A 24,521-nucleotide genomic window follows, 5' to 3' on the forward strand; every position below is an offset into this window, starting at 1 on the left:
AGCAAGGAGCAAGTATACTTGATTAGCAGGGGCGGGGTCTTTTGGGTGCCTTTGAGTCTATACTGATTCCAGGCAAGTCCTGCCTTGACAAGTCCATGCCATTTTCCTGGCAACCTTTTCAGAAGTGCTGTGCCCTTCCTTTCTTCCTTGGGCTGAGAGAAAGGGACTGGCTCAAAGTCACCCAACTAGCTTCATGCCTAGGGCAGGACTGGAACTCATGGTCTCCCCGTTTTAAACCCAGTGCCTTTAACCACTATCCCAAGCTGGCCCTGAGCAGGTTTCTGCTTTCCTGTAACTTAACTGCATTCTTCCATGTCCTGCACTCAGGGCCGATCGGAGGGGCATGACTTGCTCTCTCTGGATAACTCCTCCTCAGGTATTTGAAGAGCGCTGTGCTGTTACGGTCTCTATACTATTGGGTTTTAAAAGACCGTTAAAGCCTGGTTTTTGCAGCAGGCCTTAGGAGCAGAGACATTATGAACTATTCCCTCTAATAATTTGGTGGTTGGTTGAAACTGAGTTATTTTGTTGATCTCTGGAGTTAAATTGTGCTTTGTATTATAATACTCTGTTGTTATTGATACTTGCATACTTGCTAACCTTATTTATGAAAGTAGGGTACGTGAAGTACTCAAGAGTCGGTATGGATTGGAGCAACATATAACCCTAGTAAATAAATAAATCAGCATATTCCCTCAACCATTGTTTCTCACTGCTAAATACTCCCAGCTCCCCCAATTTCTTCTTGTTGGAAAGTTTCTGGCCTCCAGTCATCTTCATTGTCTTTATTTGCCTCTCTCTGAGTTTGTCAAATTCCTTCTTAATTATTTTGATTGTGAAGATATTATAGTGTAGCCACTGCTGCCATCAATGACTGTTCTCGTTTCTTTTTTTTTTTCTTTTTCTTTTTGAGGAATTGTTTAAATCATCAGGATGAGAAAATCATTGATTACTGCTCCATGGTTCTTTTCACTTGCCTTAATCCTGAGCGGACCAAACAACTACAGGAACAAAACAACTTGAAAATTGCCCTTGGTGTTCTTCAAGCTTCTAGAAGATCCCCAGAGTTGGAATGGATGTACGTATTGTGTTCAACAAAGGGTCCTGCTTAGCTTTGGATGACCTTCCATCTACAGGGCATAAGTTACAGCTCCCTTTAAATTCTTTTTAGCATAGATGCTGTAAAAATGTTATATTGGCCTTGAATGTAAGATGGGTTATTACATTCATCTATTAAGCCTCTGTTTGTCAAAGATAAGACCCCAAGCGCACGTTCTATTGGCATTTTCTAGTTTTTTATTAGCAGCGGCTGGCTGTGCTGCTCCCAGGTTGCTTCTGTAGCCCTGCACTGTCCAGCAAACTGCAAGAACAGGTATGGTGAGAGAGACGAAAAGGTGAGAAGCATTTTGGCTCCTGGAAGCTGCTTTTACAGATCTGAAAGGAAACTGGATTCTAATGGAGGCGCTTGCTACCAGGTAGGCTCAGGAGTGTGATTCGGATTGAAGGCCGCTTTTTGAATTAAACCTCTTTACTGCAGACGCAACAGTCTCTTCCATTTAAAAGAATTTTATTGACAGGCATACATAAAGCACAACAGTGAATTATAATGGTTTTAAATAGGGAGAATTAACAGTCTATTTAAATAAACCAAAATAAAGAGTAACTTCCAAGTTAAACGAAACAATAAATTCTAGCAGTGAAAAATACAAAAAGCAAAGGAGATTATTTTAAGAAATGAGACTTGGCAAGGGGAAGGTCACTGGCTGCTTTAAATGATGTCTGGAGCCTCTTCCTCTCGATTACTTCTGTCTGCCTGGCACCCTCAGGAAGAGGAAGCCACGTTTGTCTTGGAAGAATGCCTTCAAAGGCTGATCGGGGCACCGAAGGTTCAAGCGCTGCCACGCAGCAGAAGAAAAAAGTCCCAAAAGGGGTATTGAGGAAAGAAAAGAATTTCGGAGATTTGGAGAGCGTCGTCTCCAGCCCTTTGGGTGGAAAAGCGGGGACTAAGAAGTAAGAGGAGAGTAAAGCTCCTTTCTGCATGGATTTTAGGCAGAGCTTAAATGCGTTGTGGAATAACCATGCTTTTGAATCTGAGCATCTTGCCTTGAATAGAAGTTTAGCTATCATGTCAGAATTGATCAGGGAGGGCACTAGAATAGTTCACACAGCTGGGCAAGTCAGGTAGTCAAACAGCCTGGGGTGAGAAGCTGGCAGAGAATAAATACTTACAGTTGATCACAGTCTTGTCCGGTAATAATAGTAAAACCCTGTTAGGTCCAGTGAAAGGTCAGAGTTTCTAGAAAGTGAGACTTGGAATCAAGGAACAGGATCAATTGTTTCATAATTGGGCTGCATTCATGTAGAGGCTGGTGTTGAACTGAACTAAATAACGGAAATTGGATGACTTGGGAGTAATAATGCATTCCTGGGTAGACCTTTACTCCCAGGTAGATTACTACACCCAGCAGTCTAAGGCTTTGGATTTGGCTCTGGCTCTTGAGGGAGTAGCATCAATGTTCCTCCTCCCCCCTCCCCCTCCCCCTCCTCCTCCTCTTGTGAATTGTGTAATTATATCATATAATTACTGATGTTACATGACTGATGTTATTTATGGCTGAATTTTTGTACAATCACTAAATCTTACAGGATTTGTGTGGAAGGTCTCTGAGGACATGTGAGCCACAGATGTACAGTCCTCTCCTTTTCTGTGAAGGAGGAATTTACACCTCTATCTTTCTCTGCGCCCCCCCCCTTTCCCCCCCAGGTTTTCTTTACTGCCTTTTGGTGTGTTAGCTTTGGATAGAGCAGAATTTATTGTTGGGGTGGTTGTATGTTTAAATAAAACGATGGGTGAGATAGGCCCATCTATATCTTTTAAGTAATTTTTGCCTTTTGAATTTGGTGAAAAAATAAATAAAATGGCAATTATAGAATCTGGCTTCAGTCTATGGAAGATGCTTCTGCCAGAACCTCTGCCTATTTGATACAGTTCCTTGGATGTCAAAGTAATCTTTTTGCAGGGATGGGAGTTGAGAATGTGGGAAAGTTAGCTTTTGCTAGCCATGTGGAACATCCTTAATCTAGATTAAAAAATCAACATGAACTTCATTTTTAGGTTGTGTGTTTGTTTTTAAAGAGATGGAGGATCGGTGAACATATGTCTACCTCTGAACTTTTAAAATAATTCCCGATGACACATTTACATAATAGAGGGAAAATATCAATTATTTTATAATTTTGTTGGTTGCCTATATATCTTAGCTGGTACTGTAAGAAATGTAATTCGGTTGTTGTCAGGGTGAACTACATTAATACAGTGCAGAATCTCTAACTTTGTTGTTCATTTATAATCAACAATATGTCCTACTTTGTGTTTTTCCTAATTTCAGGACCCTGATCGTTACCAACCATTTTCTGAAGTGCCCCGAGTTGGTCAAAGCCCTCTATGCCAAACTGAGCAATCAAGAAAGGTAACCCCAAAAACCAGTGTGGGTTTTAGTAGTTAGCATACCATCTAGAGTATCCTGTTCACATGATTTGAAAAAAAGCGATGTGGTTTTATAGTTGGCACAGAATCTCTAAATACATGTTTCTGTGTCAGTAATGGTTTTAAATTGGTTGGTTAACATTACAGTTCAGCCGCAACTGGCAAGGATTTAGATAGGAGTTGCAGAATCCAGGTTGGCGCCCTCGCTTTCTAAAGAAATGCACGGGCTGGGAGAAAATGAAGACAAGATTTCATGCTTGTGCCCTGATTTCATAAGAGCATCGTATCCTGTTGTATTGAATGGCTGAACATAACCCCTCATTTCGTAGCTAGAGCGAAAAAACAAAACACAACAAAGCAAATATCTGCCAAATAATTTCAGATATCTTTAACCCTCCAGCCAAAAGCAGGGCGAGATGAATCACTTCTCCCATCAGTCACGTCTCCTTAAAAATAAGCCAGCATATGAAATGAAGTGGTAGAGTTTAAGCTGCACTTTATGATTAGCGAAGTGAAGAAGGTTAGAAATATCTAACAGGATATTTTGGGTATCAGTAATGTACATGCTCTGCTAACATGACTGTATTTTTTTTGTCTGACCTATTTTTTGGCAGCTCCACGCATAACAAAAACCATTTTTAATACAAAGCATGGTATGGATCCTAGTCCTTATCCATCATTATTTGATAATCATACATTGAAGGAATTAACTGGAAATCATGACTTTGGTTCAATAACGGTGCATAGATTTTAACTAGGATTAACACCTACTGGGAGATCACATGCATTGGAATGTATAGACTGAAAATGAAAGACAAGTACCTTAACCTGACTTAATTAGTGACTAGCTTCCGACCAGGGTTACTGGAAAGCAAACTCTGCCCAGGTGATGTTTTCACTTCTGGTTTGTGCTGGTGGTGAGATGCAACTTTAACTGTGGTTAAAAACAGAGGGATCCTGAGTGATGAATCTTACTGTCTAATACTTTTTAAAGTATTAACAGTCCAGAGAATTAAATTTTAAAGACGGTACGAAGATCTATAACATACTTTTGTTCCTCGTCTAAGCGGCTATACCATATGATGCTGCCTGCATTGGGGATAACCTGAGCACAACTCCAGGTGTGGGGTCTTATCTTTAAAATCCTGCCCTGCTTGGGACTCGACCTAACAGCTTCCCTCGCCACATTGCCCTGCCCATTCATGGTCATCTTCATCAGAGGCACCCAGTATGCAGTCAGAAAGCCTTCCCAGCCAGGACTCCTTCTGTGGAAACCCCGTCCCAGAGAATCCACCGATGCATGCTCTGTGGTTGTGGGTGGGTATCATAAGTCTCCTCTCCTCTGGCTTCATGCAGAGTATTTCAGCTTGGATTGGTTATACCTGTGTTTCTCAACCTTGGCAGCCAGAATTCTGGGAGTTGAAGTCCACACACCTTCAAGCTGCCAAGGCTGAGAAGCGCTGGGTTATACTGATGCCAAGGTTTATCTAGCCTGTGTGGACACCTCCTTACCTATGCAAGATTCAACCATGGTCAAAGTTCTTTAAAGAGGAATTGGGACTAATGCTGTGGGCAGACTGCGGCCAGCTTTGAAGCAGCATATCCCATCCCCTGATGTGCTTTCAACAGTGAAGCAGGGGCTGCAGCTGGGGCACTCCTGTTGCTTGCAGCGAAAGGGGAAATAGTCCCCCAAACAAATCGAAACATAAAAGAAGGGATAGAAAATGCTACTTTTCCTTTCTTCATGCCAGCACAAACCCAGAAGGGCCTTTGATGAAATGGTTTGTTCATTTCAGATCTCCCTACTGTGCTCGGTGGGATTGCTCTGTTAAAATATTTATTCTGAATTTTTTTAAAAAAAGAATCAGTATTCTCTGAGTATTGGGAACTTTCTAACCACCGCAGAAATTTCATCAGTTATAAATTAGCGGTAGCTTGTGTCTTTCATGATGAATACTGTAGCCCAGGGTTCCTCAACCTTGGCAACGCTAAGCGGTGCGGACTTCAACTCCCAGAATTCCCTAGCAGCTGGCTGGGGAATTCTGGGAGTTGAAGTCCGCACCGCTTAGCGTTGCCAAGGTTGAGGAACCCTGCTGTAGCCCATAACCGAACCTGTAGATACCAGTGCTGCTTCTGATGGGAAGCTGGATCTTTCAAACGTTTTTCGGGTAAGCAGAGTTTTGTTTTAAAGATGTGTGATGAAAATAGGTTACAAAATTATTTACAACTTACTCTGCTAATTCCTTTTTGGTGGTTTGGGTAACATTTGTATTTGTTGCCTGAAAGCTCTTCCTTAAAAATCACCCGCTCTTGAGTGTTGCCCGGCCTGTGCCTCTTTAGCCCTCAGAGCACCCCACAAATTCTTAAATGTATAAACTCTATATTTAACTAACCTACGTTCAGTGAAAAAGCGTTCTCTGGAATCTGGCAACCCAAAATGCTTATTGCCACTTGGTATGGAGGGTGGCACAGAGTACCTCTTCTATTCCATTGCCAGGGAAACAGAAACCCATTCCTCTATCGCAGTAATGAATGTCTAATCCGTTTTAGTGCCCAAGAGCAATGATTTAGATATTAACTGAATGCAATTATTGTAGTGATGCCTGCACTGAGTGTGGGAACAGATTTTGTCTATCTGATGCTTAAAAAAAGACTTCTAGCAACCTCGTCGATGTTTGTGTTGGTGGAACTAGTTCTGAAAATTCACTTCAATCTCTGTAACCTTTTAGACTAAAGGACCATCAAATACTTTACCATCCATTGTCAAAGCGTCGTATCTTCTCTTGTGAAATGCGATAAAAAACCTCTCTGTAGTAATTTGACCTTGATCTGCATAGTGTATGCTTAAGCATTTAAGATGATATTGCCTTAATATGATACTGCTGCTGCTCTGAAGCTGACCTTACTGGTGGTGGGTTTCTTTGAGCAATTAAATATGTTTGGTTCTTAAAATGTGTATTTGGGAAATAAAAGTACTTGAGGTTCTGAAATGAAAATTAACCAATTTGCCATTACTTAAATGTTAGTTTTTGCACACTCAGAAGGGCAGTACCCCCGCAACGTCAGTTTCTTTACACTATCCCATTTGTTCTTATCAGGGCAATTTCTTATTCTGTTCTTAAGACAACAGACTAAGCACAGTGGCTGCTTGTGCTGCTGAAGGTGGCGATGACTTGATGCAGACCGCGTTGCATGCATAAAGTGTATATGACGTCACATTGTCATTACAGCATCTTATTCAATCAAGTGGTTATTTATTTCACTGAAGGCTTAATTTCAGAAGTAATTAAAGATAAAGAAGTCATTAAATAATGTAAATGCCGACCATCACCAGCTATATAAGACTATACTAGGACAACTTGCATAAAAATACTTTGTTCAGAAATAAGATACTTTTTGAGCAGGAGTCTTTGGGAAAAAATCTCATTCTTGATAGTAGCACATTAAAACATGCTGGAAAGATTCAGTAGAAATAGTCTTGGCTGACAAAAAAATCGGCTATTGAAAAGACAGTTCTTACAAAGTGATATGGAGTTACTCATAAATTGTGTCTGGGATACCTTCACTTTCCTTGGTTACCCTGCACAACTTTCAGAGTTATTACGTTGAAGTTAGTACGTTCTTTTCTTATCCTTGTACTTACCAGTTATGTCCACTGACCCTTGATTTTCAGAACACCGAGTCCACAGTTGCTATTTATCAGAATATGAACCGATAACAGCACCAACAGATGTTCTTTCTTGGACGAAGGGAGTTATGGAAAACATTTACGTGTAGTTTTATTTACGTTTAATGCCTAGTTCCCTACCCTTTCACTCATACGTGGCTGTGGGCAACTTAAAGTGAGTAAAAGCAGTACGCCAAGTTAGAACAGAATACAAATGGTCCCAGTAGGGGAAGAAGCCGTCACATTTCACGCAGACGGTGCAGTTCAGGGACGGGTGCTGGTAACGTCTTGACCCAGGACCTGTAGAAAGGCCAGGTTTCCAAGGTCCGGGCGGTATGGACCTGGGGGAATACTGCTCAGAATGCAGGTGCAGTGAGAGAGAAGAGACTCTTTCTGGGCCCTATCAGATGATTTTGCTTAGTGAACAGGACCCAAAGCCCAATTTCACGGGCGTAAAATCACTTTCAGCTCAAGTATTGAAAACATAGGTTAAATTTTTAAAAGATAGAAAACGAAGACCACAATTTTACCATCAGGGTTAATCATAACAGAGCCGCTTGCTAGAAAGTTTACTGTATAGCCACCTTAATGGTTTCAGCAGCTTTGGGCAGACATTTTATTACATAAAAATCAGGTCAATTTAAGGCAATTTCCTCCCCCTCATCAATAAATAAAATCAGATGTTGAATTATTAGAGTTTCCAAACGTCCTCGTGAAAGATCTTGAATTTCTTTCTCAAAGACAGAAATTGTAGTAATGGCACCAAACACAGGTGAAAGAGGTCTTGTTTTGTCTTTCTAGCATTTGCTTCTTCAGCTGTGAAATGAGCTAATTTAGAGATGCTGAGCCCTGTGGCTGGCTTCATGCTCTATAAAATCTGGGCGTGTACCAAGTGGCCTAGGCCTGGCAACGCAGCAGGGTTTAATCTAGACAGAAATAGGTTCAGGAGCGGTCCGTTGTGGGTCACAGAGAAAGGCTGGCACAGAATAAGGAGCGTTTGTAGCCCTGCCACTCTCCTGTTTTTAAAAGCTGTAAACTTTTGCAACAGGACGGGTGTCTGCAGGGTATGGTAAAAAAAAGTCAAGATGGTCGCCATGATGGTGCAACTGAAGCTCCACCTAGTTTTTACCTGTGTTACAATGCCAAACAAAAAACAAAAAAAACCCCGTAGGCGAAGTTACTGGCATCTGTTTATTGATTGTCGAGAGGCTTAAACCTGCCAGGTGATGTAGAATGTAAACTTAAGACTGGGCCCAAGTACACATACCAGACTGGCCATCTTTGAACCCAGGTGCAGAGTGCTGAGAATTGGGTTGAACCAGCTCAGAAGGGTGAGTTGCCATGAGCACAAGGGAGAGCCAGGCAGAGAGTGTGCTTGCCCCCGGGAAGGAAGCTGAGCAAGTGAAGGGAGACTTACTTTCTCCAAAGAGCTTTGAGAGGTGGAGAATTAAAAGCCGATCAAAATTCATTGGCTGCTCACTCACATCAGACTCAGAGTCTGTCATAGTGTTCAGCCCCCCCCCCCATGTTTTCCATCAATGTAATTGAAGGCAGCACAAGAAGCTCTGAATTTGTCAAATGCGTTGCAGAGTTGCAAAAGCCCTTGACAGGTAGTCCTCGACCTACGACCATTTGGTCAGCGACTGTTCCAAGTTATGGCGCTGAACAAATGGGGGTCATGACTGGTCCTCAGAGTCCTGGCTGTCCCAGCACCCCCACAGCCACATGATGACGATCTGAGCGCTTGGCAACCCGTTGGCACTTAGAACCAGTTATCAAGCACCCCTTGATCACGCGATTGCCATTTGCGACCTTCCCTGCCAGCTTCCCCGAAAGTCAGTGCGGGAGCTGGCAGGGGAGGTCGCCAGTCGTTGAGGTGAGTTTCCCCCAGCTCCTCTGCACTAGTGCTGCGCTGGCAGCTCACCCCCCCCCCCCAAACACACCCTTGAGGATTCCCTGCGTTGACTTTGTACCTCAAGCTCTGTTACTATTGTCACTAGCACTTCCTCTTTTTCCTCCCAGGACTGCCTTCTTAGAACTAATTCTGTCAGAAGTGACGGCGAACACCGTCGTTACCGGTGAGGAGATGGCTGCCTTTCTCGCAGGGTCTTTTGAAGAGGAGTGCCAGTCAGTGCTGCGATTGGTTTCTGCCACGAATGATGACGAGGTGAGATTCCCCACTCTTACGTTAAAATGCAGATTGTAAAACGTGATCCGGAGTTCTGCGCTGGGGCCCCTGCGCAGCGTGTAACAACCTCTGCGGCGCGACGGGCTCGCATGCCAAAGGGGCAGCGCTTTGGTCACAGCGTTGTGCCTGACCCCCACCCTCCGCGGACGCCTCCCCGCCCACCCCACCAGCCAGCCTTCGTGGGTGAACGCGGTGCCAGTCTTCTCTGCCCCTAGAGCTTCCTTCTCTCTCGGAAGGTGAAGACGTTAGGCAAACCTCCCTTGCGCATCCGTGCCTGCGTGCAATCAAATGTCTAAGCCAAGGTGAGTCTGCTGCGAAAAAAGTAAGTCCGCCAGTGAGAGATTTGCCACGCAGTCCGTCTGGGGGCAGATTTGCTCGTGCAATAACCGTTACTCGTAATTCGAAGCCCTTAAGATGCACTCACGTCAACTCTAGTACCGGAGAAACGCTCATCCATCGTAAGGTGGCTGATGTTTCCAACAGGAAATGGGAGATCAGGGCTTGCAACCAACAAACGCCAAGGCAAGGGTCGGAAGAGAAGCTGCACTTTGAGGGACAAAGATGGCAGCATGATCCACGGCCTGGCGCTTTTTTGTTTGTGACTTGTAGAAAAGTGGCGTTCTCGTTGTGTGGTGGTCATGGCCGCCACCTTGGCATCCCCACCCCAGCCCCCATGGATGTCCCCCGGTGGGCACAAAGTTGTCATTTTGTCTGCTGTCTGTATGCTTAAATGGGTATAGGTAAAGGTAAAGGTTTCCCTTGGCATGAAGTCCAGTCGTGTCCGACTCTAGGGGGCGGTGCTCATCTCCGTTTCAAAGCCGAAGAGCCGGCATTTGTCCGTAGACACTTCCATGGTCATGTGGCCGGCACGACTGAACGGAACGCCGTTACCTGCCCGCCAAAGCGGTGCCTATTAATCTACTCACATTTGCATGTTTTCGAACTGCTAGGTTGGCAGGAGCTGGGACTAGCAGCGGGAGCTCACCCCGTCACGCGGATTCGAACCGCCGACCTTCCGATCGGCAAGCTCAGCAGCTCAGCGGTTTAACCCGCAGCGCCACCTTACTTAAATGGGTATAGTTCAGCAATAATTTAATAAAATCACATGCTATTGTGTAGCCTGTCTTCCTGAGCAAAAAAATCATGAAATTGTAGTAACTTTTGGTTAGTCACTAGCTAATCAATCACAAGATAATTCCAGGAATCTTTAATAATAAAAGACTTTAATAATTAGATAAAATGGGATAAAAGCTATTCTGTAGCAAGGATAAATGGGATAAAATGGGATAAAAGCTATTCTTCTAACCCTTTAATTGCTTTTTATAAAGCTTTTTTCTGTAAATGATAATTTGGCAACTGATAGAATTGGCATATATTAGTCCAGGTAGGTTAGATCAGCCTTTCTCAACCTTTTGACCCTGGAGGAACCCTTGAAATATTTTTCAGGCCTCAGGGAACCACTGCGCATTCAGGCTCAAAGATAGAAGTTACAAAATTATTATATGCTTTTCCTGGGTAGGCCTGTATATATGCATTGACAGGGTTCTTAAACTAAAAATAAAGTATGAAACTAACCTCTTTAATGTGAAGTTGCCCAAATTTGAAATAATTTTTTAAATAAATCATGATCTCCCAGGGAGCCCCTGGTGACCTCTCGTGGAACCCAAGGGTGCCACGGAACCCTGGTTGAGAAACCCTGGGTCAGACAGTGCCAGGAAATGGTTTATTAGTTAAATAAATAAATGCAAATGAGAATTTATCCTGTTTCTGCTATACTAATATTGGTTAGACAGAAATATAAAAAAACAACCCTCTCATTCAAAAATATTGTTTAACATACCAGTTGAACAATTATTGGAAGTTTAGTATAAATTATGGTAGTTCAACTGTAGACACAGATTCCTAGTCGTCATAAATTGTGATCTTGGGTCTTTGGATAATCTAAAGAGAACCCCAGTATATTATCTTAGAAATAATCTAGCTAGTAATTTTTTGTATTTTCAGTCATTTAAGTTTGTTTCTGGTTTTCTACCCAGTGTCAGCCTTATAGTCATGTTTATGATTCTGGCTTGGAAAGGGTTATTGCATTTTCTGTTATCAAACTTATCCAAGTTTGTATTTCAGTGCAATGCGGAACTTCTGTATTAAACATGGCACAACTCAGTGTGTGTATTCTGTCCTTCAGAATTCTGCCTAAAGTACCACCATTCAAATTGTGTGCCAGGAACGTCTGAGTTCCTAAACTTGTATGAAACCCATAGGTTTGTGAGTTTTGAAGAGATGCCCGGTTTTTCTACCCGTCAGAGTGAAGATTATCCCTTGCCTACCTTGGTAGCTAAAAAACCTAGAAACTTGTTTTTGCATAAAGGCGAAACGAACCTCCTCACAAAACTGAATCTGCTACATGTTATTTTCTAATCATAGTATATAGTCCTAGACAAGGTTAGTGAGTGGTAAGAAGTAATCTGGTCTTGTTGGAGATGGCATCATCTCTTGGCAACAATCAGCTGTTCTGACCACTGGGGCAAATGGCCAGAGGCAGATAAGGGGAAGAAGCCTCGTGCAGCGGCCCCCCGTCTGTCACTCGTCTGGCCTGTTCTTAGTCAAGTCTCTGTGCTTAAGAGGCGAAGAGACAGAACTTCCTTTCTGTTTTTTCCCCCCTTCTCTCCCACACATACACCTTAGTTCAGTGTTTCCCAACCTTGGCAGCTTGAAGATGTGTGGACTTCAACTCCCAGAAGTCCCCTGGCTGGGGACTTCTGGGAGTTGAAGTCCACACATCTTCAAGCTGCCAAGGTTGGGAAACACTGCCTTAGTCTGTTGTTCCCTTCAAGAGATAGCTTAGTTAGAAGTGAGGCTTTCCTATCCTACTATTCAAAAATGTACCTTTTACTTCAAATGTAATTAATATTTGATAGCCTTCATTGGTAGATGGGCTAAGCTTGTAGTCTGCATCCAAGACAATTATATTATGATTATTTTTCTTTTTGAATGGGACCTGCTGCTACTGAATTACTCAGTATTCTTTTAGTGCTCTGGATATGCTCAGGAGTATATCCTTTAAGAAGGGCTTCTGCTGAATTCAAATATCTAACAGGAGTAAAAGTAGGTAATTTGTTTATCTTTTTTATCCATTCAATTGTGTCTGATTCTCAGAGACTTCCTGGACAAGTCCCTGCAGTTTTCTTGCCAAGGTTTTTTTGGGTTTGCCATTGCCTTCTTTCTAGGGCTGAGAGAGAGTGACTGGCCCAGGGTCACCCAGCTGCCTTTGTGTCTAAGGTGGAACTAGAACTCCCGGTCTCCCGGTTTCTAGCCTGGTGCCTTAACCACTCCCCAAACTGGCTCTTAATTTAATTAGATATTTTTTGGTGGAAGTGCATTTTCTGCTTGATTTCAAACTTATTTCCTATTTTCTGTAGGAAGCACTAGTTACAATTCGTCTCCTTGATATTCTTTGTGAAGTGACATCAAATCCTGGAGAACTGCAGTCTTTACAAGCTTGCCCCAGTTTGCTTGAGGTGGCTATCAGTAAGTGGGAATTCTTTATGATGTCAAAATGGAATAATTGAAAGAGAATACTGTTTTTAACTTTGCTGAAAAATAAAGTTGTACAATCGATATATGACTCAATACTGAACAATAGCAAGCAGAAAATATTTCTTCCACTTTGCTGACACCACGTTTGAGCTATAATGCCTAATATTTTCTCTGAATATGCCATAAAGTAGCTGGGATCCTGTACATTCTGTATATGCAGAAGACTTTCTTAAGTGGGAACCTGCTACTAGTGCTTCAGAGTAATTAGGATACATTGAAAAGCATGAAACAAGGGTTGCCATGAGCCAGCATCCTAGAATCTCCATAGAAAAACCATTGGTCTGCAAGCCATCGCAGCCAGTAAGAACACCGGGTGCAACATGCAATGTACTGGGAGTTTGGGATTTACAGTTACTGTTTCTGGTCGCCAAAGTTCCCCTGCCTCAGAGTAAGTTTGGGACAAGGAAATGCTTGCATTGTAGGGGTGAGCATAAATGGCTTAAAAGAGTTTGCAAATATCTTGATTCAACTGTTAAGCGTTCTTGCAGCCTCCCTAATCCGGATGATGAGGGGTGCCATCTCTGCAGCAGTGCCTGAGCTGTGGAACAGCATCCCTCCAGTGATGGCCATGGCCCTGTTAGCCTTTCACTGGGTGTTAAAGACTTGGCTTTAACCCTAACCCTGGCTCTTCCCACAGATGTTTGAGCCAGGATGTATTCTTGCACTTTGCTCTATGGGGCTGTATAGGTCAGAGCCAGCATTTTGAATTGGGCCTCGAAGCCTAATGGTCACTTCTGTAGTGTCCTTAGAATAGGCATTTGTCTGCTTTGGCAGGTTTGTCCCACCAGCAGTTTGGTTGTCACATTCTGCAGCTTTTGAGTCATCTCCAAAGGCAGCCCCGTGTAGCGTCTTTTGCAGTAGTCCAGCCATGTGGTGATCAAGGCGTGAGTTAGAATCGCCAGGGCATCTGGGTTTTAGATAGAGTCATTACTGGCACATTAACTGAGCCCAAGCACCCTCTGCCTTTGAAGCAGGAGCTTGAACAAGAGGATCCCCAATTTTTTTGGGGGGGGCGGGTATCATCCCATCCAGAGTGACTACCAGGACTGATTTTGACAGATTGCCCAGATGGTGATTTCTGAATAGCAGCTCCATCTTGGTAGGATTTAATCTGAGCCAGTTTCACCGCATCCAGTGCCTAACATCCTTCAAACATCAGTTAATGCTTTCTACAGCATCTCTCACTTAGCCTGGGGCTGTGATATACAGCCTTTCTCAGTGGTTTCATATCAGTGTTAAATAATTGGAGAGAGCTCTTAACCCCGAGGGACTCCACAGTGGAGTAACCAGGGTTAACTCCAAATTCTTACCATGTTTGGCTTGTTTGGGAATGGCAAGCTAGAAGCTGGGGAAGGTATAACTCAAAAGCCTTTTCTTGCCGGGGAACTCCTGGCATGCTTAGTTCTTTCTGCTGGATAAGGAGCTGAGAGAGAGTGATGGGAGAAGGTACAACGGCTTTCCAGAATTCTGGTTTGTCCTTTTGTCTGAATGCAGATTTATTTGAGTAGCCTTTTATAGCAATACTTCTCTCTCTCTCTCTCTCTCTCTCTCTCTCTCTCTCTCTCTCTGCGCGTGCGTGCGTGCGTGTGTGCACGCCTTTGAGTCAATCTTGACTCCAGGCGATTGACTGGACTAGTCCCTGCAGTTTTCTTGGCACGATTTCCAGAAGTGGTTTGCCATTGCCTCCTTCCTGGGGCTGAGAGGGAGTGAGTGGCTGAAGGTCACCCAGCTGGCTTTGTGCCTAAAGCAAGACTAGAACTCCCAGTCTCCTGTTTTCTAGCCTGGTGCCTTTAACCATTACACCAAACTGATTCTCCTGCCATACATACAATTGTTTCCAGTTGAAGAGAATAGCAATATGTATAGATGTTTAAATACTTTATTGAGTGTGTTTGTGTTTTTCTTTCTATTTTTCTTTGTATTTTTATGTTGCTGGGTTTTTTTTACTTCTGGAGTGGCACACAGAAGAACTTCACCTTCATTTTTGACGAGGCCAGTTGTCTTGAGTTCTAAATGCGTAATCTCCCTCCTTGATTGTGGGCAGTTGTCCCCGAACCTGAAACAAACTATTCCAGTGCTTCTTTGAATTGCAGAAGAGCCAAACTGATTTTCTTCGTAATTTGCTGTGAATACCTGCAAAAACTGCTTTCTTTGTTTAGGCCTTTTGCAGCTTGTACATCTTGCTGGGAAGCAGACCGCAAACATCTTCACTGCGGCCTATTCAACAGAACAGGAAGGAATTTCCCATCCAGCTGTGGGCTTTAAATCACATCTGATTCGTCTGATTGGAAATTTATGTCACAAGGATAAGGGAAACCAAGACAAGGTAAGCTAGGCAATATAAACACCCCATCGGGCCAGTGGCCTGCAGCTTTTTCACGGCTCTGCAAGGAAAGCACCAATATGTTGTTTTTCTCATTCCCAAAAGGTCTCAAACCATTTCGTCTTCTGATACCCAACCCAAGCATTTGGAACACTTTTTAAAATGCCTGCTTTGTAGGTAATAATCATCAGGGAGGCTTTACGTTATTTATTTGCATGTGTATGTGTCATTGAATAATGAAAGGTTCTTTACATGGTTTCCAGTAGAAGTTAAAATCATAAGATGTTTGAAAAAAAGACAGACATAAAAATAGCAGCAGAACGAAAATAAAGTAAAGCCAGTGGTACAGAATAATGTTGTGAAATACAGATTAACAACTGTCTTGGGTCGAACTCAACTCCTGCTGACTTCCATCGATGCAGCCATTCCGTTTCTGTGGCAGCAGTATGGAAGCTCCTTGCTGTTCCTTCTTCCAGTCATAAAACCATCCTGGATTCAAGCTCAAGCAGCAAAGCCTGATGGGGTGTGGAGCAGCAGCACCAACTGTGCAATGTGAGGAATGTAACCCGGGAGGAAGGTGTGGGTTGGCAGAAATATGCAGAAGGATGATCAATACAGCCTCACAGGGAACAGGTGAAACTGCCTGGTTGCAAATCCTGTCTCTGCTGCTCTGAGTGCTGGTGGTGTTTTCCGAGTCTGGCAGTCCCAGGCCGCGAGTGGCGGGTCCTCTGGGCTGCTCTGCAAAATGGCTTGCGATCCTTTCTATTCCCATCATTAGAGGGCCTTGCTACCCAACGGGATGGTAGCATCACCACAAGCTGAGCTCAGCTCCTGGGAACGCCACCATGCAGTTCTTCTGGCATCAGAAGAGAAAGAGTGTTCTATTGCCTTCTTTGGGATTGTTTTTTTCAAGCTTCCAATTTAACTTAAGACCTTCTTCAAACCACACCTTTCAGGTTTGGTCCCCCTTAGCTTTCTGAGATAGCCCAAGTTGGCTGGATGTTGCTAACTGCTGAAAGTGGCCCCCTTTCATCCTCAAATAACATTTTCAAGACTGAATAGGACATGGAAAAATACATTTTGGTGAACTGGTCTTTTGCAACAGACCACAATGGAAGCCATTGTTCAGAGGCCCCCCAGCATACTTTTAACCCTAGCCCAGAAATGATGGGACCCCTTAAATCCCCTTGACAAGGATCATTACTATTTAAGAGTATAGTGGGATAAAAAGCCATGGGTTTTGTACTGTCCACAGGGTAAGGAGATATACTTCTTGATGAACTGCAGCCCAGTGGTTTCACACGAAACAGGAATTTTCTCACAAGGCAGACACTGGTTGCAGGGGAGGAAGGAATTTCAGTCTTCTTCAAACCTGCTTGAATCTTATTAATCACTGTTCCTCTCCACCCCCATTTTAAATACCTCAGGGATTACATGCAAAGAAGCATTTAATGTCCCTTTTAGTTTGGCCCCTACATGCCAGCTAATTCATAGAGGTTAGCATGACCTCGCCTTATGAATGTCAAAAACCATTAGTCATTGTTATGTTTGTTGTTTTAGTTTTCAGAGACAGGCTGCCAACTAGGCACTTCTAGGATAAAGACTAATCTATGGTTCAGTGTTACAAGCATGAATAGTAGCAATTTTGGGCTTGAATATTTTCCCTGGTTCTGAAAAGTCTGCAAAGAAGAGATTGGACATATGTGGCTATTCAGAATTGTCTGAATTTGGGAAGATCCTGGCTAGTTTAAACAGAGGACAGGACCAAATTTATAACCTTGCATTTTTCACAGTGTTTAGAATAACCAGCATGCTTCCAGATTGGACTGGTTAATTTAAGTGTGGAAGCAAACGCTTCCAGTTGCCTCAGGACCAAGCCAGGGGGATGTGGATCTTATGATCCTAGAGCTCCTTATTCACATTTTTCAGTGACTGCCCAGAGCTGCTTGGGTAGATGGGCAGCCATATAAATTGGATGGGTGGATGGATGGATGGGACTGAATTTACATATCTCACTAAGCCATGGTGTGCTTAAGCATGGTTTTTAAATTTAAGTCACAGTGGCTTGGTTCTCATAGGGCATAACCAAGGTTTATGAACCACAGTGACTGTTCACATAATTAAAAGTCAAAAATAGTTGAATCATACCACAATTTGGGACCATGTGTAAACCTAGTGGGGCCCTTCCCTATACTTTGCAGCAAGTCTGCTGTTTGAAAAGAAACATATTTAAGTAGATCAGATTTATTTTGAACTATTTGTTTGGTAATTAGCCCAACTGGAAACAAAACTTTAAAAAAAAAGCCCTATGAGTTTGAGGATATGCTAAATAAAGTTGATTTCATATTTTCTGTATAATGGAATGCTCTTATCCCCTATGGATTTTTGTTTTTGTTTTGCTGTTTTTGTTGCTAAGCAGTGCACTATCTGGAGGAAGCAAGTATATCTTGTAACCTTGCTTGCTTTAATGTTGACAGCAGAAAGCACTATAAAATCTCAAGATAGGTTACTTCATGTATTATCTTGTTGAGAGAAGCCTGAGGCGGTATTCATCTCTGCCAGGCCACATGCTTTGGTTCTTATAGATCTCTCTCAGTAAATATATGCGTTTCTTGGGCACTTGATTCAGAATGGCAAGTTATAGGCTTCCACAAAATTCATTAAAGTTAAACTTAGCACTCCAGGCTAATAGATACCTATAATTCAACTAAGATTCATGAAGCTGAATCTTGGAATGGGGGACAACATGGAGACAAAATATACCAGGTACTTTGGAGTGACTACAATTTGTAATGAGTGGGGTAAGGATTTCTATGACCTAAATATGTTAGAAATATGCAAGCATTTATGACCTTAAAACCGTTTAAATATGACCAATTAAACCAAAAATAGGACTTTTAAAGCAAAAATATGACTTTACAATTTTTCTGAAATTACCACCCAATTTTTAAAAATCTGTGCTTACACACAAACACACAAATTAAAAGGTTTATTCTTCACTTCCAGTGCAGAAGTGCTAGTATTGAAGGAATCAGATGAACATTTTGAGAGTAAAATAATCCCTGGATTAGTTTTCATTAACAGCAGAATTGCATTGGATGACCACGTGCATCTTGAGGTTTTCAAACTCAAAACTCTTTATGTTGTCTGCTGGTATGTCCTTGTATCTGGAGAAACTCTGTTCGACATCACAAGGGGTTATAGGAACAAATTTGAAAAAAGCAAACTCATCTGGAGAAAATTCTGTCTCGAAGTCTTCAAATTTTGCTTCAAGCCCATTTAGAACGTTACTAATTTTGCAAAGTGTTGAATAACCCAGATTAGATTGCAGCACTCTTTGCAGTTTATCACTATTTTTTTCAGCCACTTTCCCCTTTGCTTGCTTTAAATCACTCTCAGGTTGTTTTACAATGTTCAGTGCATCACTAAGTTCCATTCCTACAGTTTCAAGGTGGGTGATTGCTCTTGATAATCCACTGAAGTTAGATCCTATATATGCTAAGTTTCCAGCCAAGGTTTCAGAAAAGGAATCTTGCACCATCTTGATGGAGGAAGATTCACAACAGTCAAATTCTTTAACTATCGGCTGCAAGGAAGTATAATTTGTGAAATAATACATAGCCACATCCAGCCAAGTCCCCCAACGTGTCATGACAGGTTGGGGAGGGAGAGCCATAGTAGGAGAAATTTCTTTGCACTTTTGTACTTGAAGTGGAGCTTTAATGAACATTTTTTTCCTCATTCAAAATTATCTTATCTACATCAGGATAGTTGCTTCGAATCTCTTCGGCCACTGTGTAAACCATGTGCGAGGCATGTGATATGGATCATTTTTGGAGAACGAAGTCTATGTCCCTTGGCTGCTTTAGTCATGTGTGGAGTGGTATCTGTTACAAAGAGAAGGATATTTCCCCTTTTTACACCATCTGGCCAGATTAGTTTCATAGAATCGTCAAAGAGCAGAGCAATAGTGGAATTGTTTACTTTTGTAGAGTTTCACATGTTAGAAGAAATACTTCACCAGGCTTGTCACATTTCAGAGTGCCAATAATAACATTGGCTACATATCTTCCGTTTACATCAGTTGTTTCATCTATTGAAACCCATATCTTATTGTTGTCAACAGCAGATCTTACCTTTTCTAACACATCTTCATAGCAGGCAGAGATGTAATTTTTCCTTACAGTTGATTCATTTGGAATCGGGTGACTGGTGTACTTCTCTAAAGAATGCCTGAGGCTACCACTACCTAATTTCCATAAGGGAATATTTGAAGTAACCATTATTGTGTAGAGATCATGCCCTGTTTGAGAGACCAACACAGAATTGTAATTAAAAGCTTTATTTAGAACAAAAACAAGGGATTATTGGCAGCAAGGATCTAAGGAAGGTCTGGATATGAAGAAGAATGGTTGGATTCCTCAACGCTGCAGTGGCCAGGCAGGATTCTGAAGGCTGAAGGTGCGAAGACAAGACAGGAGCTCCAAGTGGTTGGGTGTGACAGCAAGGCAGGAATGACTGGAGGTTGGGTACAACAGCAAGGCAGGAATCACTGAAGGTTGGGTGTGGTGATCAGGTAGGAGATCCAAGAAATGAGGGCTGGAAGGGTAGCAGCAAGATAGAAGGTTTGGAAGGGTTGAGGCGTGGTGAGGCAGGAGTTTCCGGTGGGTGGAGGTGTGGCGGTGAGGCCAAGGTCTCGGAAGATTGGCACTGTGGTGGTGAGGCAGAATTTTTTGAAAGGTAGAGGTGCGGTGGTGAGGCAGAGGGCTCAGAAGATTGGCGCGGTGGTGAGTCAGGAGTTTCCGGAGGGTGGAGGTGCAGCGGTGAGGCAGAAGGCTCAAAAGATTGGCACGGTGGTGAGGCAGGAGTTTCTGGAGGGTGAGGACATGACGTAAGGGTGGAGGCTGAATCAAGGATTAGTGCGGTGTCAGAAGGGAGTGGAGATTCAGTGAAGGAATGGGGCTTGAGGTCCAGCTGTGACAGAGGCAAGAATTCCGGTGCGGCATCTGATTCCGGCTCTGAGGCCTCTTTGGCGGAACTGAGAGTCGTAGGCTGCGAATAGGATCGGTTGTCTCCAGCGACCCATTCTGTCTTTTGGCGCCTTTTATATGCTGCTGCTTCGCACCGTTGGTGTTTGGGAGCCAATCGGGCTTCCCATTGTGCGGCCCTCCTTTCAGCGCATTGGACGCTGATTGGTGGTGGTGAATCTGACTCTTGCCCTTGGCCAATCAGCTATTCTCCTTCTTCCCATGCATGACTCCTTTCACCTTCCTCTTCGTTTCCCACGGTTTGGGTCAGTGGTTCTAACGAGGTGTCCTCTTTGTCCTCCGACTCAGCCTCTCTCCTAACAGATCCTTACAAAATTCTGACTGGGTATTTGATGAACCTGCAGTTGAAGTAGAAGCTGTCTCGAAAAGGAGATGTTGCCTGTTCTCACTGAAGGTAAACCTTGCTAAACAATTCTTGCGTTTCGCAGTGTCACAGTGTTGTTGAATATTAAAACGCTTTTGGGCCGATACCTTAACTTCACACAATTTACAAAGCAAAGTATCACCATTGCTACTGAAAATCTGCTCCCCAAATTCTTGAGCAAGGCGCCGTAATTTCACACTCACTGAACATCTACTCTTAGGTATGTTGAAATCAGATTGCAGCCCTCGCCTGACTCCACCACCTCAAACACACACACCCCTGAGTTGGGGAGCAAATGAAAAAAAGGAAAAGAAAGAGGCAGGGTGGCTCCATTGCATTAGGTACTGCAGTTTCCCCCTTTGGTGTCTGGAGTCTAATATTTCCCGTACTTCAAAGTGACTTTCCCCATCTATGACAATTGGCTCCGGCGCCTTCTGCTCTGGGTGCTGGCGGTCTGATTCCTTGAGTGGCTTTAAGAGGCTGCAATGAAAAACGGGGTGGATTTCCTCAAGATTTTTTGGTAACTGCAGCTGCATGGCCACATCGTTGATTACTTTGGTGATTTGGAAGGGCCCTATGAATTTTGGCCCTAGCTTTTTGGAGGGTTGTGAGGACTTTAAAAATTTCATGGATAAATACACTTTGTCCCCCACCTTCAGTTTCCATTCAGCAGCTCTGTTGTGGTCAGCGTGTTTTTTGTATGTCTCTTTTGCATGTTCTGGCGCCCTCTGTATTATCAGCCACCCTTCAACTATGGGATTTACCCATTCTTTCAGTGCAACTACTGTGGGATCAGGTGTGGGCAATTCTGGGAGTGCTACAAAATCCTGGCCATTTACTATCTTGAACGGGATAATCCCATTCTTTGATGTACTGCGTTGTTAAAAGCTACTTTAGCAAAAGGGAGCGGTTCCACCCAGTTGTCCTGCTGGTGATTCATGTAGCACCTAAGGTACTGTTCTAGTACTTGGTTCGTTCATTCACAACCACCATTTGTGGCTGCATGATGACTCGAACTCAGACCCTGCTCCACACCAATCATTTTTAAGAATGCCCTCCAAAATTTGGAGGTGAACTGGACCCCGGGACCTGTGATTACACACTTGGGAGCGCCGTGGAGCATATAGACTTGTATGAATAATCTGGCTAGCTGCCATGCTGTTGGGATGCTGGCACAGGGTACAAAGTGGGCCTGCTTAGGAAATAGGTTGGTTACCACCCAGAACACTGTCTTTTTGTGGCTCTCTGGTAAATCTACAATGAAATCCATGGAAATCTGCTTCCAGGGTTGCAAGGGGTTAGCCACTTCTGGTAGTAGCCCCCTCGGTTTCCCCCCCCACCCGCTTGGCCATGTGGCATGTAGGGTAACCGGTCACGTAGCTTTCAACGTCCTTGCGCAGCGTGGGCCACTAGAATTGCCTCCTCAGTAGGTGCATGGTTTCTAAGAACCCAAAGTGGCCAGCTGATTTTGCATCGTGGCACCTTTCTAAAATTTTCTTCCTCATTGGGTCTGGGATGTACAGCCTATCCCGCTGCCACCACAGTCCTTGCTTTTCCGCTAAGTTGTCTTTGTTGGCTTGTAGCCAAGCGTCGGCTCTCGCTGAGTTCCCCCGCACACCCTCTGCTGCATCTAGGTTAGGCTTGCTCTTCTGGCCCCAGTTCCCCCATCCACGGGCCATCCTCATAGGGCTGGATACTCTCGGGTAAGCCCGTCATCGATTCGGATCTTTCTGTCATGGCCATGATCCCTTGCCAATAATCAATACTTCTGACCCAGACTGGTTAGGAATAGATAGAAGGATTTTATTGAGCAGTGATCCAAAGCAACTTAAAGATCCGAATCATCCCCGTTTCCAATTGTCATCCTAAATACATTCGTTTCCCCCTCCTCCCCAAGAGGTCCTTTCATCTGGTGAAACCTCTCGTCTCGCACCTCTCCTGTTCGACTTCACTCTCCGGCACCCCGTTGGTCCAAGGTGCTGAGTCGTCATCGGCTCCTCTCCGTCTGCACGTCCGCTGGTTGTTGCTGTTCATGGGTTGTTTAACGATCATCCTCCACTGGCGCCGTGTCAGAATAGCACCTGGCCAGGGGCTCTTCATGACAGGCTTCCCTGAACACAATATCAACCAGCAGCAGCTGAAGGATGAAGGCACAAAATCAGGCACCCTGTGAGGGCAGGATGGGCCCATCCCCTCTTGTTCACTTTGGGCTGCTGCTGTGTATAGGGCACTCTCCAGGTCAGGCCCCTTCTTTTCTTCCTCTTCTGGAGGAGGACAGACCCCCCCCCCATCTTGAACAGCTAATTGATGGGGTCGCAGAGTCGCATGGCCAGGGGTTTAGTGGGCTAGGCCCCATCTCAGAACCATTGTCAGAGAACTGATAGGTGTGGTTGGGCAGCGCTGCCCAACAAGAACTGCTTTATTGGTTAGCTTCTTACCACCCCCACCACCTCCGTGTGCTGTTGCACAGCTTGTTTGGAGTGCAAGAGAGATGTTCCATGGGCTAGCCCAGAGTTTCTCAAGCTCAGCAGCCTGAAGATGGGTGGACTTCAGTTCCCAGAATCCCCCCGGCCAGCATTCTGGGAGTTGAAGTGCACCCATCTTCAAGTTGCTGAGCTTGAGAATCACTGGACGAGCAGGTAGGTTGCATGGAAAATGGTAAGCAAAAAGGGGGAGCTTCCTGAAATGAAGTGTCTGAAGATATTCCAGTAGCCACAGTTACCCTCTATAGAAAATAGCAGGCAGAGAGGAAACTGAGGTAGCTTCTTTCTCTCAGATGGACATAATCATGGCAGCTTGATACCTACTGTAGAACATGACTTCTTAAAATCTTCTTATAATGCGTATCAATGAATTTGTACTTTGGACAATTTTCATAGATTGGATTAATTTCCTTGGAAGTTCTTCAGCTCTTTATTGGTTGGAAAAATATTATGTATGTATCTATGTATATATTGTGTGTGTGTGTGTGTGTATTATATAGTTTTAAAAACAAAGATAAAAGCTAATACAAACTAATATAGAGTAAGGAAGGAAAAAAGAAAAATCAAGAAGAGCTAAAAGTGTAAGAAAGGAAGAAAAAAAGAAAAGGAAGAAAAAAGGTAACAAAGAAGTGGCTTCTGATCTTCTTTGCAGCAGTTAGAATTATAAATTTGCCTCTTTCTCTAAATTTACATCTAATCATCCAAACCATAAATCATAAGTTCATTTTTTTCTGTTTTACAAAAAGTCCATAAGGGGATTCCAGTCAGCAGTAAATGTAGATACTGCCTTTTCTCTAGTCAAAGAAATCAATTAGTCCATCTCAGCAAGTTCCATCATCTTCACCAGCCATTCCCCCATTGTGGGCAATGCAGAATCTTTCCATCTTTGTGCATAAAATAATCTTGCTGCAGTTTATCATATACAAAAACAAAGTTCCATGACTTTTTTCCAGCTGTTTGTCCATCAGTCCCAAGGGGAAGACTTCTTGTTTCAATATTTGTGGGAAAAATTATTGAAGATGTAGTCCATCAGTTCTTTGCAGGAGGGTCAGTATGAATGTTTACTGTTCAGCTGTCAAAAGAGATATTTTGAGGAGTGACACTAGATGGGTTTCTGTGGATCGTTTGTGGAAACTGAAGTCATAATTGCAATAGGGTGTAGGGTGTGTCATTCTGGGAAATTGCCACTACTTGGGAGCTTGTGGTACCCATCTCTGAATCCTGAGAATTGCAATCTCAGCATGAGATGGGGTTCTGTCTTGGACATAAGTCACAAGTACCAACCATTTCATCTACTATTATGTACACTCTTCTGGAGATTATTTTAACTTTCCTCATCTCTACATAGTTTAAATAAATTACAG

At 43.4% G+C, this 24,521-nt stretch overlaps 1 protein-coding gene across 1 annotated transcript in view; it reads left to right on the forward strand.

The window, feature by feature from the left end:
- ATXN10 (ataxin 10) overlaps positions 1–24,521 on the forward strand; it is a 75,906-nt gene that overhangs the window by 21,942 nt on the left and 29,443 nt on the right. The window contains exons 5-9 of the mRNA XM_063308297.1: positions 914–1,078; positions 3,390–3,470; positions 9,177–9,321; positions 12,762–12,870; positions 15,099–15,265. Of these exons, the coding sequence (XP_063164367.1) occupies positions 914–1,078; positions 3,390–3,470; positions 9,177–9,321; positions 12,762–12,870; positions 15,099–15,265 (667 nt within the window). The remainder of the gene's footprint in view (positions 1–913; positions 1,079–3,389; positions 3,471–9,176; positions 9,322–12,761; positions 12,871–15,098; positions 15,266–24,521) is intronic.

This window comes from Candoia aspera, chromosome 7 (assembly GCF_035149785.1).
Source record: "Candoia aspera isolate rCanAsp1 chromosome 7, rCanAsp1.hap2, whole genome shotgun sequence".
Lineage (NCBI taxonomy): Eukaryota > Metazoa > Chordata > Lepidosauria > Squamata > Boidae > Candoia > Candoia aspera.